The sequence below is a fragment of the Monodelphis domestica genome, chromosome 1, assembly GCF_027887165.1.
Source record: "Monodelphis domestica isolate mMonDom1 chromosome 1, mMonDom1.pri, whole genome shotgun sequence".
NCBI classification, from domain to species: domain Eukaryota; kingdom Metazoa; phylum Chordata; class Mammalia; order Didelphimorphia; family Didelphidae; genus Monodelphis; species Monodelphis domestica.
Window position 1 is genome coordinate 694,668,481 of NC_077227.1, and position 14,890 is coordinate 694,683,370.

Genomic DNA, 14,890 nt, shown 5'->3' on the forward strand with positions numbered 1-14,890 from the left:
TACATCTGCTACAAGAAGCCTTTCCCTTTCCCAGGCCCCCTCAATCTTAATGTCTTCCTTCTGAGATTATCTACAATTTATATGTATAAAAGATTTATATTTGTATACATGTTTCTGTACATATATACACATGTATATTATCTGATATATACATCATGTGTATATACTTATGTGTATATATCTGATACAAACAAATATTTACATAAATATTTTGTGTGCATGTGTGTATACATATATACATATAATAAAACCCCAGTCCCAAAGCCCATTATTATGGTTTACTCTCTGCACTGAAGGAAATGAGTGCCTTTGGAGTGTCTGAAAAAGGGGTATTCTTCATTTTTCTTCAAGCTTTCAGTTGTTTCAAGTCGCTTTGGCTTCCAGAAGAGTGAAGATGAAAGGTGGCAAGCCCACTTCAGGTTGCTGAGACTCTGGGAAGAAGGTGACATGAGGAGAGCTTGAAATCTTCCTCAGGTCCCTCTCCCCAGATTGTCACACTAGAGACTGGGAATTTTCCTTTGTGTGAGGTCTGGACTTCTCTCTCTCCTGAGCTGAGTTGTCTACCTCTGAAAGGGAAAGCTCCTTCACTCTGCATTGTTTGGTATATATTCTCCTGTATATAATTTCCCAATTTCTATTTTGCTACAGATTTAGATCAATGAGTTTCTTGGTTAAATGTTGTGAACTGGAATTTGGTAGCTCATGCCTAGGTTTTAAAGTGTAGGGTCCTACTTTCCCCAATAACAGCAAGCAGAAGTTAGATTAAACCTGAAAATCACACCCCCCTAGGACTGTGTTGGCAAACCTATGGCACATGTGCAGGAGTGTGCTGAAAGGGGCTGCTCCCTTCCTCTCTTCATGCCTGAGAACATTTCTCACATGATCTGTCCTTTTGCCCAGAAACCCAATCGGAGTGCTTCCTCTATCCCCATGTGTGGGGTAAGGTGGGAGACTCCCATGTGGAGTGAGAGTTGTAGTTTGGGCACTTGGTCTCTAAAAGGTTTGTCATAACTGACCTAGGAGGATGCCAAGGGAGCATGTCTGACTCTTTGTGACCCTATATGAGGTTTTCTTGGCAAAGATACTGAAGTCGTTTGCCATTTCCTTCTTCAGCTCCTTTTGTAAATGAGGAAACTGAGGCAGAATGAAGTGACTTGCCCAGAGTCACACAGGAAGTTGAGATCAGATTTGAATTTAAGTCTGATTCTAGGCCAGGCACTCTATCCCATTGTGCCACCTCACTGCCCAGTCCAGTATGCCCTCTCTTTGAGAACAGAATGGTAGCCTCTGGCCAACTCCCTGCTTCCCCTCCTGGCAAGAATGAAATTCTCCCATGGAGAAGGGTAAAAGGAGAAGAGTCTAGAGATGTCTATTTTGCCTCCCTTAGACACTCCCATACCACACGTGGGGCTTTGATAAATCCAGGCACACATATACATCGGGTTTGTCTCCTCCCACTAGTGTGACCTTCGCAAGGGCAGGGTCTGCCCCTTGCCTTTCTTTTGTGTCCCCAGTACTTAGCACAGAGCCTTGCACAGAGTAGGTGACTAGACGAATGCCTGTGCTTCTCAGGCGTGATGGAAGAAAGAATCTTTTTTGGATACACATTGGGCTAGATGGCTGGTAGGGTTCCTTCTGGCTCCAAAAAACCCCTCCAACTCGGATTCTGGGACCTCTTTCTGGGCCTGTTTTTTTCATCTATGAAATGTGGGTTGGGGACTGGACTAGATTCCTAACCCTTCTGCCCTTCCCCTTCCAGAACCTGCAGGGCGTGTGGAAGTGGGGAAGGGGTTGATGGACCTCTCTGCCTTAGCTTTTGGGTGCTCAGCTGGGGATGAAATGGTTGGAAAATCATTGGGTGAAAGTGTTTAAGCGCCCACAGGAGGCTGCCTCCCTGAGAGTCACTTACACTGTCTGAAGAGGATGTTGAGGAGAGCTGATGAGAACAGCAGCTTCAGGGCATCGATCTGTTCTCTGCACCCTGTGGGATGCTTGGCACTGGATGAGGAAACCCTTAATCAGCTACAAGGACTAACAACCAAAGCAAAGACCAATGCCAGGAGAGGCAGTTAGGTGGCTAGGGTCTTCCAGGTGTGCTGACTTACCATTAAGAGGAAGCAACAGTGGACAGCTAGGTAGGGCAGCAGATAGAAAGCCAGGCTGGGAGTTAGGAGGGTCCGAGTTCAGGTTTGACCTCAGACACTTCCTAGCTGTGTGACCCTGGGCAAGTCACTCAACCCTCACTGTCTAGCCTTCACTGCTCTTCTGCCTTGGAATCAATATACAGTATTGATTCTAAGATGGAAGGTAAGGGTTTAAAAAAAAAAGGTGGACACAACAACCACCTTACCTGTACTTCTGGATCGAAAGGTGATGAGGAGAGAGGGAAGATAGAACAGGCAGAGTGTTCTCCCCATTCCCTATCCTCTACCACATAGAACTTACATTTAAAGGATAACATGACCAAAGGAATGAATTACTAACGGTAGAATTTCCAACACCTTACCATTCTCTAATTAGGTAAGGGAAAATGACAGTATTTTGGGGTGGACCTAGTCTTAAATCACAACTAATCCCTTAATCGAAGAGCAGAAGGTTCCTATCACAGAAGGGATAGAAACTGGTGAGATGAATGAACTACCTCACAAGCAAGTTCTCTGTCACTGCAGTTCTTAAAGCAGAGTCTGGCTTGTCAGAGTTGCTTTGAAAGGGAATCCTTTTTCAGAGGGGGCATCTGACTAAACAGCCTCTGAGGTCAGAGGGAACAGACTCAAAGATCTTAGTTTTTAAAATACTTCCTGGGCTTGGGGTCTGGAAGATCAGAGTTCAAATGTGACTTTAAACACTTGCTATGTGACCCTAGGAAAATAATTTCTCTCTGCCTCAGTTTCCAGTACAATGATAATAATAGGATAATAGCACTTACCTCCTGGGGTTGAAGTGAGGATACAATGAGATATTTGTAAAGTGCTTAGCAGAGTACCTGGCACAGAGTAGGCACTTAATAGATTCTGGCTTCCTTCCTTCCCTGGTGCCTGACTTATTCAAAATATATGGTCTAATTCTGATTTTTAAAGATATGGCATGATCAAAGGGTACTAAAAGACTGCCTGCCCTTTGATTCAGCCATAGCACTGCTGGGTTTGTACCCCAAAGAGATAATCGGGAAAAAGACTTGTACAAAAATATTCATAGCTGAGCTCTTTGTGTTAGCAAAAAAATTGGAAAATGAGGGGATGCCCATCAATTGGGGAATGGCTGAACAAATTGTGGTATATGTCGGTGATGGAATACTATTGTGCTAAAAGGAATAATAAAGTGGAGGAATTCAATGGGGACTGGAACAACCTCCAGGAAGTGATGCAGAGCAAGAGGAGCAGAACCAGGAGAACATTGTACACAGAGACTAATACACTGTGGTATAATCGAACGTAATGGACTTCTCTACATTGCAGCAAAGCAGTGATCCAGGACAATTCTGAGGGACCTGTGAGAAAGAACACTATCCACATCCAGAGGAAGAACTGTGGGAGTAGAAACATAGAAGAAAAACAACTGCTTGATCACATGGGTCGATGGGGATATGATTGGGGATGTTGACTAAATGATGGCCCTAGTGCAAATTTTAATAATATGGAAATAGGTCTGGATCAATGACACATATAAAACTAGGTGGAATTGCTTGTTGGCTACAGTGGAGTGGGGAGAAAAGGAACATAAATCATGTAACTATGGAAAAATATTCTAAATTAATTTTTTCAAAAAATAAAAATAAAAAATAAATATATGGTATGAAAAAAAGAGAGTGGTCTGGTGTCCTGGCCTGGGAGTCAGGAACCCCAACTTCTTGTCCTGGTTTTACCTCCAACGAGCTATGTGGTCTCAGATTAATGACTCCCTGGATCTCAGTTTCCTTAGACACAAAATATAGGGGATGGATTTATTGGTCTCTGAGAGCAATTCTAGCTTATTTTACAGGGTTGCTCAGAGAAAATGGGATTACGTTTATAAAGTGTTTTGCAAACCTTCAAGCACTTTATAAATGCTAGCTCTGCTTAGCATGTCTTATTGCTGGACTCCAGACTCCCGGCAAATAGGGACTTGGGCTGAGAAGGAAGTTGATGTGGACTAGGGTGACGCTTTCCACAGGGATTTCTGGTCTGTTCTTATTCCAGCCTAATGAATCTTTATTCAGTGTCTGCCATATGCAAAGCCGTGGACCATTCTTGGAATTGCTGCTGGGAGGGGCCTTTGGAATCATTGGATCGAGGTGGAGAATTTTAAGTTGTTCAGGCTGTTGGGTAGACCTCAATCATTGGCGTACTGGGGGATGGGACAGAGTTGGTCGTTTACAAGGAAGTCTCCAAGTTGTGCATGTGTGTTTTGTTGTGGTATGCATAGTCGCTGGGATTCCTTGAGGAGCCCCCAGCCTACTTGACTCTAGGGTTGGAGAGCCTGGTCAGTCAAACCAGGAAATGAGCCACCATGTCTCCACATCAGTGATCCTAATGATGGAAGACAGCAGAACAGCTGATGGTTCCATTCCATTTCTTGTGGTTACTTGGTCTTTCAGCATCAAACAGACAAGATTCTATAGAATTGTGAGACGTTAAAAGGGGGAGGGATCTGATCTTGGGGCTCCTGAAAGGCCCCCCTTTACCAGAGCAGAGGAGGTGAGGATTCTAGACCGCGTCTACTTCCAAAGAGAGCGGGGCTACCAGTGGGGTAGGGAAAGTGAGAGGGGAAGAGTGAAGTTGGAAGAGAGAGGGGCATTGGTTGGGCCACTCTGGGAAGCCAGAATGGGCCCCGGGACGTGAAGAGGCCCACTGAAGACAAACTACGCCCCCCACCCTCACCCCAGTGAGGCAGCTCCTTGGCCCATGCAAGGCTCTGAGCCGGGCAGTGTGAGTACAAAAGGCTTTCTTTATTGGGTTTGGAGTACAGAGCAGGTACTGATCCAGGGTCAGCAGTTTAAATATGGGGTAAGCAGGTTGGGGAGGTGGCAAGACAGGCCAGTCATTTCCCTTCGGGGTGGGAATCCTTGCTACAGGGCCTGGGCCCATGCTCTGCCCAGAAGGGTAGTGAGGGGGGCAATGGGACCAGCCTGGGTTAGGGCCCCGGCAGGCCCAAGGGGCGCCCCGAACCGGTAACTGAAGGCACAGGGCCGCATGGGGCCACCCAGGCGGGAGGGAGGTGGTCGGGCCCCTTCCTCCCCACCATTCCTGTACCCTTCGGGCCTGGGCCTGGCCCCTGGGTGGGGGGAGGCAGCTGCTTGGGCCTCACTTTTTCACCTTGGAGTCATAGGTTCCTGCATGCTTGTAGGCGCTGACATATCCGCTGTCATCCAGGATGTCCTGGCGCCCGGCGATGCCCTTTCCTTTGCCACTTTCGTCGAAGCGCTCCTTGTGGGAGCCCGTGTACTTGCTGGTATCAGTCAAGCGTTCCACCGCTCCTCCTGTCTTGGCTTTCTGCCCAGAGCCAGACAGGAGGGTTCAGTGGGGAGAGGGAGGACGGAGGCGCCCAGAAGCCCCACCTCCCCCCACCCGCGTGCTCGGAGATGCCTCTGAGGGCCCACACGGGAAGTCACTTTCAGAAGGAGCGGGACACTCACGGTGACGCCTACGTTGGCCGGCTCTTTGCCTGCCACCAGCTTGCAGATGGCATCAAAGGCCTCCTCCTTGTCCTTGCCCTTGAACCTCTTTGCAGCCAGCTCCTCCAGGGCCTTCTTAAACTCCTCATAATTGATGACGCGCGCAGTCTTCCCCCTGTGGGCACAGAGGGGCACCCTGGATCCTCCCCTCTTCCTCTCCCGCCCGGCAGGCTCTCCATGCCCCCCACGCCCGCCGCTCTAAGGCGGAGTAATCCCAGAGCTGGAAGGTGGGGGGATGCCGAGCCCAGGCCCCAGAGAGCCTTCTCAGCACCGGCGGGTCTCTCCCAACAAGCCTCAACCTTGCCTGGCTTCACCTTCCACCCCCGGCTTTTCGTTATGCCCTTCGGGGTCAAGCAGAACAAGTCTAATCGTTCTGCCCAAGCAGGGCTTTCCTGGCCTCCCCGGCTGCTGGTGGCTTCTCTTCTCCGTCTTCCCCTCGGCTGCTCTGAGAAGATCTTGTGTGCACGAGGTTGGACTGGAAGCCCCGGAGGGCAGGGCTGCCTTCTCCCCTCCTTGGCACCCCCAGAGCTGGGCAGAGCTTCGCCAGAAGAGAGCCCTTCCAATCCCTGAAGATGTCTACTTTCCCCCAGCATTCCTCCACTCCCCTGAGCAACCCTAGCAGAGCATGGCCTCCATGGTTCCCTCACCACTGTCCTTGGTGGTCTTGTCTGGACCCACTTTCACTTGCTCAGTATTTTTCCTGAATTGAAGTAGACCAGATTCCCGCTCCTGACAAGGTCCCATGGCGGTGCCTCTCGGCCAGTCTGCTCCCACTCCCTCATTTGGAGCTCCGTGGAGCTTCGGAACAATTAGCTTTGTGGGCCACCCAACCCGTTGAGTTTGACCCCATATTGGACTTGCAGTTCACCAAGACCTCCAGAGTTTCTTTTCTTAGGAACGCGTCAACCCACTCCCCATCCTGGACTAGTATTTCATTTTGGGGTCCAGATTTGGGCGAGGAAGGAGAGGGGAAGGAGTCCTACCCTACCTCCCCCTCCTGAAACAGAGCCGCCTTCCCTCCAGCCCCCTCCCCTCGCACCCCCTCGGGATGCCCCCCGGCTCACTTGACTTTGGAGAAGACGATGTCCACGTCTGTGCCCGTGACATTTTTGCCATCAGCCACCTTGCAGTCTTTACAGAGTTTGGCCCAGTTCTTGCCGTTCATCTCCTGCCCCGTGGCCTTGGTGTCCCCATGGATGGCAAACTTTCGGAAGCTCTCCTCCAAGCCTTCCACGTCAGGGTGCCCTGCCATGCTGACCTGCCATTCGTCACACACAGTCACTCTGGGGCCCCCTCCAAGTGGGCCGGGACAATGGACCCACCCCCTGTGCACCCAGGAGGGAGGGTCTGGGAGCAGAGGACCTGGCCCAGAGCAGAGGACTTGGGACACCAGAAGCTCAGAATGCTGGAAAGAACGCTGCAACCCCAATCGGGGCTTTGCCACGCATCTGTGTCCCCGGCTGAGTCAGTCAATTTCTCTGGGCCTCAATGAGTGTCCTCATCTGGAAAATGGGGGGGCTGTGCTAGATGCCTCTGAAGTGCCTTCTGGTTTTATGTCTGTATAAATGCCAGGGCTGAGAGGGGCCTTAGACCAGAGAATGCCAGGGCTGAGAGGGGCCTTAGACCAGAGAATGCCAGGGCTGGGAGGGATCTTAGACCAGAGAATGCCAGGGCTGGGAGGGACCTTAGAGCAGAGAATGCCAGGGCTGAGAGGGGCCTTAGAACAGAGAATGCCAGGGCTGGGAGGGATCTTAGACCAGAGAATGCCAGGGCTGGGAGGGACCTTAGACCAGAGAATGCCAGGGCTGAGAGGGGCCTTAGAACAGAGAATGCCAGGGCTGAGAGGGGCCTTAGACCAGAGAATGCCAGGGCTGAGAGGGGCCTTAGACCAGAGAATGCCAGGGCTGAGAGGGGCCTTAGACCAGAGAATGCCAGAGCTGAGAGGGACCTTAGACCAGAGAATGCCAGAGCTGAGAGGGACCTTAGACCAGAGAATGCCAGGGCTGAGAGGGACCTTAGAGCAGAGAATGCCAGGGCTGGGAGGGACCTTAGACCAGAGAATGCCAGAGCTGAGAGGGACCTTAGACCAGAGAATGCCAGGGCTGGGAGGGATCTTAGACCAGAGAATGCCAGGGCTGAGAGGGGCCTTAGACCAGAGAATGCCAGGGCTGGGAGGGACCTTAGACCAGAGAATGCCAGGGCTGAGAGGGGCCTTAGAACAGAGAATGCCAGGGCTGAGAGGGGCCTTAGACCAGAGAATGCCAGGGCTGAGAGGGGCCTTAGAGCAGAGAATGCCAGGGCTGAGAGGGGCCTTAGACCAGAGAATGCCAGGGCTGAGAGGGACCTTAGAACAGAGAATGCCAGGGCTGGGAGGGACCTTAGACCAGAGAATGCCAGGGCTGAGAGGGGCCTTAGACCAGAGAATGCCAGGACTGGGAGGGATCTTAGACCAGAGAATGCCAGGGCTGAGAGGGACCTTAGAACAGAGAATGCCAGGGCTGGGAGGGACCTTAGACCAGAGAATGCCAGGGCTGAGAGGGGCCTTAGACCAGAGAATGCCAGGGCTGAGAGGGACCTTAGAACAGAGAATGCCAGGGCTGGGAGGGACCTTAGACCAGAGAATGCCAGGGCTGAGAGGGGCCTTAGACCAGAGAATGCCAGGGCTGGGAGGGACCTTAGACCAGAGAATGCCAGGGCTGAGAGGGGCCTTAGACCAGAGAATGCCAGGGCTGAGAGGGACCTTAGAGCAGAGAATGCCAGGGCTGAGAGGGACCTTAGAACAGAGAATGCCAGGGCTGGGAGGGGCCTTAGAGCAGAGAATGCCAGGGCTGAGAGGGACCTTAGAGCAGAGAATGCCAGGGCTGAGAGGGGCCTTAGACCAGAGAATGCCAGGGCTGGGAGGGACCTTAGAACAGAGAATGCCAGGGCTGAGAGGGGCCTTAGAACAGAGAATGCCAGGGCTGAGAGGGACCTTAGAGCAGAGAATGCCAGGGCTGAGAGGGACCTTAGAGCAGAGAATGCCAGGGCTGAGAGGGGCCTTAGAGCAGAGAATGCCAGGGCTGAGAGGGACCTTAGAGCAGAGAATGCCAGGGCTGAGAGGGGCCTTAGAGCAGAGAATGCCAGGGCTGAGAGGGACCTTAGAGCAGAGAATGCCAGGGCTGAGAGGGGCCTTAGAGCAGAGAATGCCAGGGCTGAGAGGGGCCTTAGAGCAGAGAATGCCAGGCTAGCAGGGACGTTAGAGATCCTTGAGTACAATTCCCCCCTCATTTACAGATGACACTGAACACACTGAGTTCTAGGGATAAGATGAATCACCCAATGGAGCTAGTAGTTAGCTCCTAAAATGTAGATTCAAGGAGCTGTAGCTGCCCAGCCGCAGGGGCTCCCGAGACTTCATGCCAAGGGTCTGTCCACTCTGGAAGGTGGCTCCAACAAATCGTGCCTCTAGCAAATTGCTTATGGCAGGGAGAGAATCGTCGCCCATGCCAGTTCCTGCCAACGCCTCCCTTCGGTCTCCCTGGGCACGTGGATCATCTTCCTGGTAAACCACAGGCACCCAACGTGGTCTCCCGTGCAGATGTATTACTGAAGGTGACACCAAACTGTGTGGGGCTCCCTTTTGCTTCTCGAATATGAACTCCTCAGCCTGCCGTTGGATGGTCTTCCCAATCTGCCTCTAGCCGACTTTTCCAGGTTTATACCTTCAACATTACAGCCAAACTGGACTCTTGGCTTGGCCCTGATCTTAAAGTTTTAACCTCTTGCCTTTGTGCTTCTACTCAAGCTGTGTCCCCTGCCTGGAATACGTTCCCTCCGGAACTTCGGCTCTCTGAATCAGGCAACCTCATGGATGTATGGTTCATGAAGTTAAAAAAAATGCTTTGCTCACTGTAATTGTTTTTTTAGTTACAACTAAGACAGAAGGGCGAGGGCTAGGCAAATTGGGTTAAATGACTTGCCCAGAGTCACCCAGCCAGGAAGTATCTGACTCCACCCACTGTGCCACCTAGCTGCCCCTTGATGACTGTATTTCAATAAAAAGTTTCCTACATATTTTATTTCATGCCTGATTCTGAGGAGATTCTAGACTTGAGCAGACAATGCCAAAAGGGTCCCTGGCAGAAAAAAGGTGAAGAACCCCAGATCTCCCCTGATGATTTGTTACTAGGGTTGTTTTTTTTTCTTCCCTATTGCCCCCGGGGGAGGGGGGGAGAAGTGGGAAGGGGAAAGTAACCTATTTAATAATTGATTTTTTCAATTATTTTCTATTTCAAAAATGTTAAGTTAAAAAAAAAAAAGAAACCCTTGCCCTCAAACGTTATCTTCTTTCATGAGATGGGGCCTTGGAAGGGGCCCTCACCCTATTTTGCAAATTCCTGTACAAGTACTTATCTCTGGGCTGCTTGTCTTCTTTCCAGGAGAGGGACCTTCTTAAAGGCAGGAACTAATTCATATCTGTCTGACTTTGGGCACAGTTTTTGCAGAATGAAATTTTACCTAAAAACCACTCGATTTAGAATCAGTGGCCCGAGTTCAAATGCTGAGTCTGCTCTTTAGGACTTGACTGACTCGGGGTAAACCGTTGAGCCTCTCGGTGTCCTCCTCTGTAAAATGAAGGGCTTCACCTGGGTCTTTGCCGCCATGAAATCCTATAAAGTTCTACGAAGTGAGTCTGGGGTGGGGTGGGAGGGTGATGGCCAACTGGTGATCTCAAAGGGAAGGAGGCAGGGCTGGTGCCTGCCCCGTCCCGGGTCCTGGAGGCAGGATGGGACTGGGAGCCGGCTGGGGGGAGGCCAGGCTGGAGTCCGCCGGCCATTCTTGCCAGCCTCCAAGGTGCCATGGTAGGGGGGCAGAGGGCAGAGGGCGAGGGCGACCGCCCATGGGAGAAGCTCTGTGGCCCGTCCCTCTGGACCTGGCTGGTGCTGCCCCCTACTGGGCCTCCAGCAGGGTGGATCCCCCTGGTTTGGGTGGAACACCCTTGTTACTATTAAACAAAAACATAAGGGGTGGGCGGGGAGGCGGGGATTGGCCCTAGGCTGGCCACAGTTTGTCCTACTAGGAAACCGTTGCCAAGGGAGGGTGGTGCTGCTTGGAGATGGTTGCTAAGGGAGGGATGGTGTCTGGGCAGCTCTGGGAGAAGTTCTCGATGCTGCTGGGCTAGGCTGGGCTGGGCTGGGCTGGGCTGGGCCGGGCCCAGTGGACTGGGGGCCAGGTTGAGAACCCAAGGGGTAAAGGTGCTGCTGGAGTTCCAGGCACAAGCCAATGGCCCCCCAAGGAAAAAAGGAAGCCAATGACCAGGATGCGGGGTCCCTGGGGCTGTGGGGCGGAAGGTGGGGAAAGCAGGCTGGAGGAGGAGAGAGGCGGCCGGCAGGCTGGACCATCTCGCATCCAGTGCCCTAGTGGACAGACACTGCAGTGGGCCACACCCTCTCGGGGCTGGAGGGAAGGTGCCTGCCCTGAAGCTGGAACCCGAGGTGGAGAGGGAGGGGAGGGAAGCAGCTCCGAGATCCCGAAAAAGCACCCACCCAGGTCCTGCTAGCCCGGAGCCCTGGCCAGCTGATGGTGAACAAAGGGCCGGACTCTCGCTCTCCATCCTGCTGGTCAAGGCTCTGGGCTCCCGCTTCTGCATCCCTCTCCAGCTCCCATTCTCCTATGAGCTGACTGCACCCCAGCAGCCGCAGGCAGGAGTGGGGAGAAGGGTTCCTGGCCCTCCCTCTCCTCTCTGCGGGGCTGAGCACTGGAATCAAGAGCCCTGGTTGTCTGGGGACATGGAGAAAGGGACAGGGTGGGGCTGGTCACTCCCAGTTGGCCATCTCGACTGGCTCCGCGGCAGTGCAGACAGCTGGAGTCATTAATCAGCTGTAGGACAGGCCCTTCCCTGCCCCCCTTCCCCGCCCCAGGAGACTGGGGAATGGGGAGGGGGAGCCCTTGGGAATGGCAGCCTAAGTGGTGTGTGTCCCCCGGAAGAGGGGCAGTCATTGTTCCCAGGCCCTCCCGGGGCTCGCGCTCTGCAGCCACCCTGACGCTGCAGCCTGGGTTGCCCGCTCCATCCTAGGAGCTGGGCAATGCCAACAGCAGCATTCTGGCATTATTTGGGCATAGCCCTACTTCCTGATCGATCCATGCCCACTCCTGCCCCCTCTGCTTTGGCCGGGGCTTCCCCTACGAAGGAGAGGAGTGGGCACGGGCTGGGTAGGACCGTGCCTGAGCAGTGCCACTCCCCTGGCCGGCCAGAGGCAGGGCGGTGCCCACGTGCCCCGGGACTGGTTCCTCGGGTTCAGCCCCCCCAGTCCCAGTACCTCCCCAGCCTGGGACCGACTAGGGGACCCCTGGATCTGGCGTCGGTGGCCGTCCCAGGCTGGTCCCCGCAGTCCCTACCTCGCCTTCGGGGTTGTCCCTGCAGCGCGCGGATCGGGCGGAGCTGCCGGCTGCAGCACAGACGGACCGAGTGACAGGCCGGGCGGCGGCTCCTGTGCTCCGCTCCCTGCCGGTAGCTCGGCGGGAATGCGCCCGGGAGGCTCTGCCTTATTATCCCTTGTTTCTCCGGGTCTCCATAGAGACATCCTGTCCCACCCCCGGGGAGGGGGGGAAGGGGGATGTTCTTTTGCTGAGTGACCAAGGTCACAGGGAAGCCCCACCCCCGGCTCGGCTCCGCCCCGCCCCTGGGACAAGTGTTCCTTTCCCGGACCCCAGTCGCTGACTCCCTCCTCTTTCTGTACATCCAGCGCCCGAACCCCCGGTCCTCCGCACTGCGCTGCCCTCTATCCCCCGGTTTACAACCCCAGCCCAGCCAGGAAGGAGCAGGGTGGGGCAAGGCGAGGAAGCGTGCGGCGGGGGCTGCACCTTCCCCCTCCCTCCTAGCCCAGCCCCACCCAACATCTCCGACCCCCTGACGGCCCCCTCACCCCAGCCCTGTCCAGAAGACCACGGAACAAACGAACCGACTCGGGAGCGCGTCCTCTCCCCAGAAGCCTCCGGGACGGCGCCTGCCTCCTTCTACACCCCCGTTTGGGCTCCCCATTGGATAGCTCTAGGCTCCCAGACCCTTCAAACGCTGGTCCCCGTCCTTACACCCCCTACCCGTAAAAATCCTCTGCGTGTGTCCAGGCACAGGCGCGCGCAGGGGTGGGGACCAGGCCACGTTTCGATGCTTCTCGCACGCACCACGTCCCCAGAAGCCCTGTGCCGGGGAGCCTCAGACACCAGCCTCCTGCTCAGCGCTATCTGACCTCAGGGACGGCATCCCGTCATTGCCCCAGGGGACCGGCGCACACCCCAAGAGCTTTGCTGGAGGAGAGGGCTCCCAAGGCTGCCATTCCCTCCCACCCCCAAGGCGCTCCGGGGCGCAGGAGCCGACAGCTCCTTGGCTTTAGGATTCAGACGGGTCAGGAGTTTCCAGTAAAGCCCGCATCTTGCGGGAAAATCATTCCGCTCTGCACTCCCTTAGCATCCCCGGGGGATTCTGGGATTTCAGCACTCATGGTCCCACTCAGCGTCTCCTAGACCTAGGAAAGCGAGCCCAGGTTAGTCCTGTGGCCAGGCGGAGAAAGGACACAAGCCACAAGCAGCATTAGCAAAGGCATACAAAATTTATATTGTAGCATCATGATTAATCCACAGGAGGAGGGTACCGCTGCTCATGATTAAAGGGGGAATACAGCCCCAGGAAAGGGGGGGGGGAAGGAGGGCCGAGGTCCCAAGTGCTCACCCAGCCCCTAGTCCCCTGGGGCATTCCCCTAAAGTGAATTCTGTGCTGTTGTAAGGTGCTGGGAAGCCTGGCTTTCTCTCCCTGCAGCAGCAGCAGCAGCACCAGTGCCTCAGTTCTCCCTCCTTCCCTGGGAGCTGCCCCACTAGCCAGTCTCCCAACCTGACCCTGAAGTCCTTTGTAGGAGGTAAGAACAGTTGAGGGCCCCCAAGGCTAACCCAATGGAGCTGGGGGGCAGGGTTGCATAGGTGGGAGAGATAGGTAGGTACCTGACTGGAGGGAGCTCAGTCTGGAGTCCAGGGGGCCTAGGACTCCCTCCCACCCTCCACGAGAGCCCATTGGCTCTTGGGAGAGGCCTCTGCTGCCTGGCTTAATCCAGGGCAAAAGTCACCCACTGAGTGGGACTGAGGAATCACTTTGGCCTTGAGATTTGGCCTAGGATTCAGATTAGCCCCTGTACATCATTTGGGGGCAGCAAGCTTTGGCCCTCTAAATCCTATGGCCCCTCTGGAGGGGAGAGCCAGGAGGCTGGAGGTGGCTGGACCCAGAGCTGTAACTAGCCTGGTTCAGCTAGGGCTTTGCCTCCCAGCGCCCATATCGGGGAGTGGCACGCTTCTTCAACTTACTTTGTGATCCTTCTCAGGTGAGGCTGCCAACTTCAGGGTCTGGTTGCTGTGGCACCCCACTCCCAAGGCCTGCCTACTCTTATTCACCTCAATCCTTGGAGAGACAACTGCAGGAAGGGTCATTTCCTTCCAGGCACAACTGTCCCACTTCTGGGACTGTCCTTTGGTCTAGGCTGCCACTGAGCCTCTCAACCCTGCCTTGACCCTAATCCCAACCTCTAACTGAATTTGCCTCAGGCTTAATCTCAGTCTTTTAGGCTCAAGCTGGACTCCAAGGAGAGTCACAATTCTCAAGGCCAGGACATAACTGAGGGGGCAGGAGGGCACCACTGAAGGCTCTGGCCTCGCATCCATCTCTGTCAGGTAGACGAGCAGCAATGCTGGAAGGTAGGGAAGAACCTAGGTCAAGCTAACCTTCCGGCGGTGTTCCCGCCTGGCCCCAGTGCATTGCTGCCCTCTGGAAGGGCCAGGGGGGTCCCCACTGCTTTGGCTCACAAACACAGTGGGCACTTTGGTCATAAATTCCAACTCTTGTTCATAATCCTTGCCCTGAGGGCATCTCTTGCCCAGGCTAGGAGCTTGGGGGAGGTGATGTCGGGAAAGACCCAGGCCACTATAAGGGGGTGGGTGGCCACCGTCAGCTGGGGTGGTACTGCCCAGGCGAGTCTGGGCCACAGGGATCTCCTCCATGGACTCAGCTGACTCAGAATGGTAGTCAGCTGGAGGACCAGCTGCCTGGATAGAACTGTCTGGGTCCAGGAAGACTGGCATGGGGAGATGCAGGCTGGAGTTGGAGGAGTGGGTCGAAGAACTCATCATACTAGCCTCGGGGAGCTCTAAGGGAAGAGAGAGAGGATGGTCAGGGAGCTGTAGAAGAGTCAAGGGTTTGTGCAGGGCTCCTCTACCCCT

At 54.2% G+C, this 14,890-nt stretch overlaps 2 protein-coding genes across 8 annotated transcripts in view; both read right to left on the reverse strand.

The window, feature by feature from the left end:
• Nucleotides 1-4,903: 4,903 nt before the first annotated feature.
• TPPP3 (tubulin polymerization promoting protein family member 3) lies at nucleotides 4,904-12,985 on the reverse strand. Of its 3 annotated transcripts, XM_016427687.2 has the most exons (5): nucleotides 12,029-12,223; nucleotides 10,148-10,254; nucleotides 6,715-6,908; nucleotides 5,612-5,765; nucleotides 4,904-5,468 (listed from the first exon to the last, which is right to left on the reverse strand). In XM_016427687.2, the coding sequence occupies exons 3-5, from the start codon at nucleotides 6,900-6,902 to the stop codon at nucleotides 5,280-5,282; spliced, it is 531 nt and encodes a 176-aa protein (XP_016283173.1). In that variant the 5' UTR covers nucleotides 6,903-6,908; nucleotides 10,148-10,254; nucleotides 12,029-12,223; the 3' UTR covers nucleotides 4,904-5,279. The 3 variants fall into 3 exon arrangements, with proteins under 3 accessions (XP_016283173.1, XP_007477222.1, XP_007477221.1); XM_007477160.3 differs by lacking the exons at nucleotides 10,148-10,254; nucleotides 12,029-12,223 and adding an exon at nucleotides 12,731-12,985; XM_007477159.3 differs by lacking the exon at nucleotides 10,148-10,254 and having other exon boundaries at nucleotides 12,029-12,309.
• Nucleotides 12,986-13,220: 235 nt separating this feature from the next.
• The window catches only part of ZDHHC1 (zinc finger DHHC-type containing 1), a 58,488-nt gene continuing 56,818 nt past the window's right edge, over nucleotides 13,221-14,890 (reverse strand). For all 5 annotated transcript variants that reach the window (XM_007477161.3, XM_056805591.1, XM_056805731.1 and 2 more), the window contains one exon: nucleotides 13,221-14,817. In XM_007477161.3, coding sequence (XP_007477223.2) covers nucleotides 14,381-14,817 — 437 coding nt within the window. In that variant the 3' untranslated portion in view covers nucleotides 13,221-14,380. The remainder of the gene's footprint in view (nucleotides 14,818-14,890) is intronic.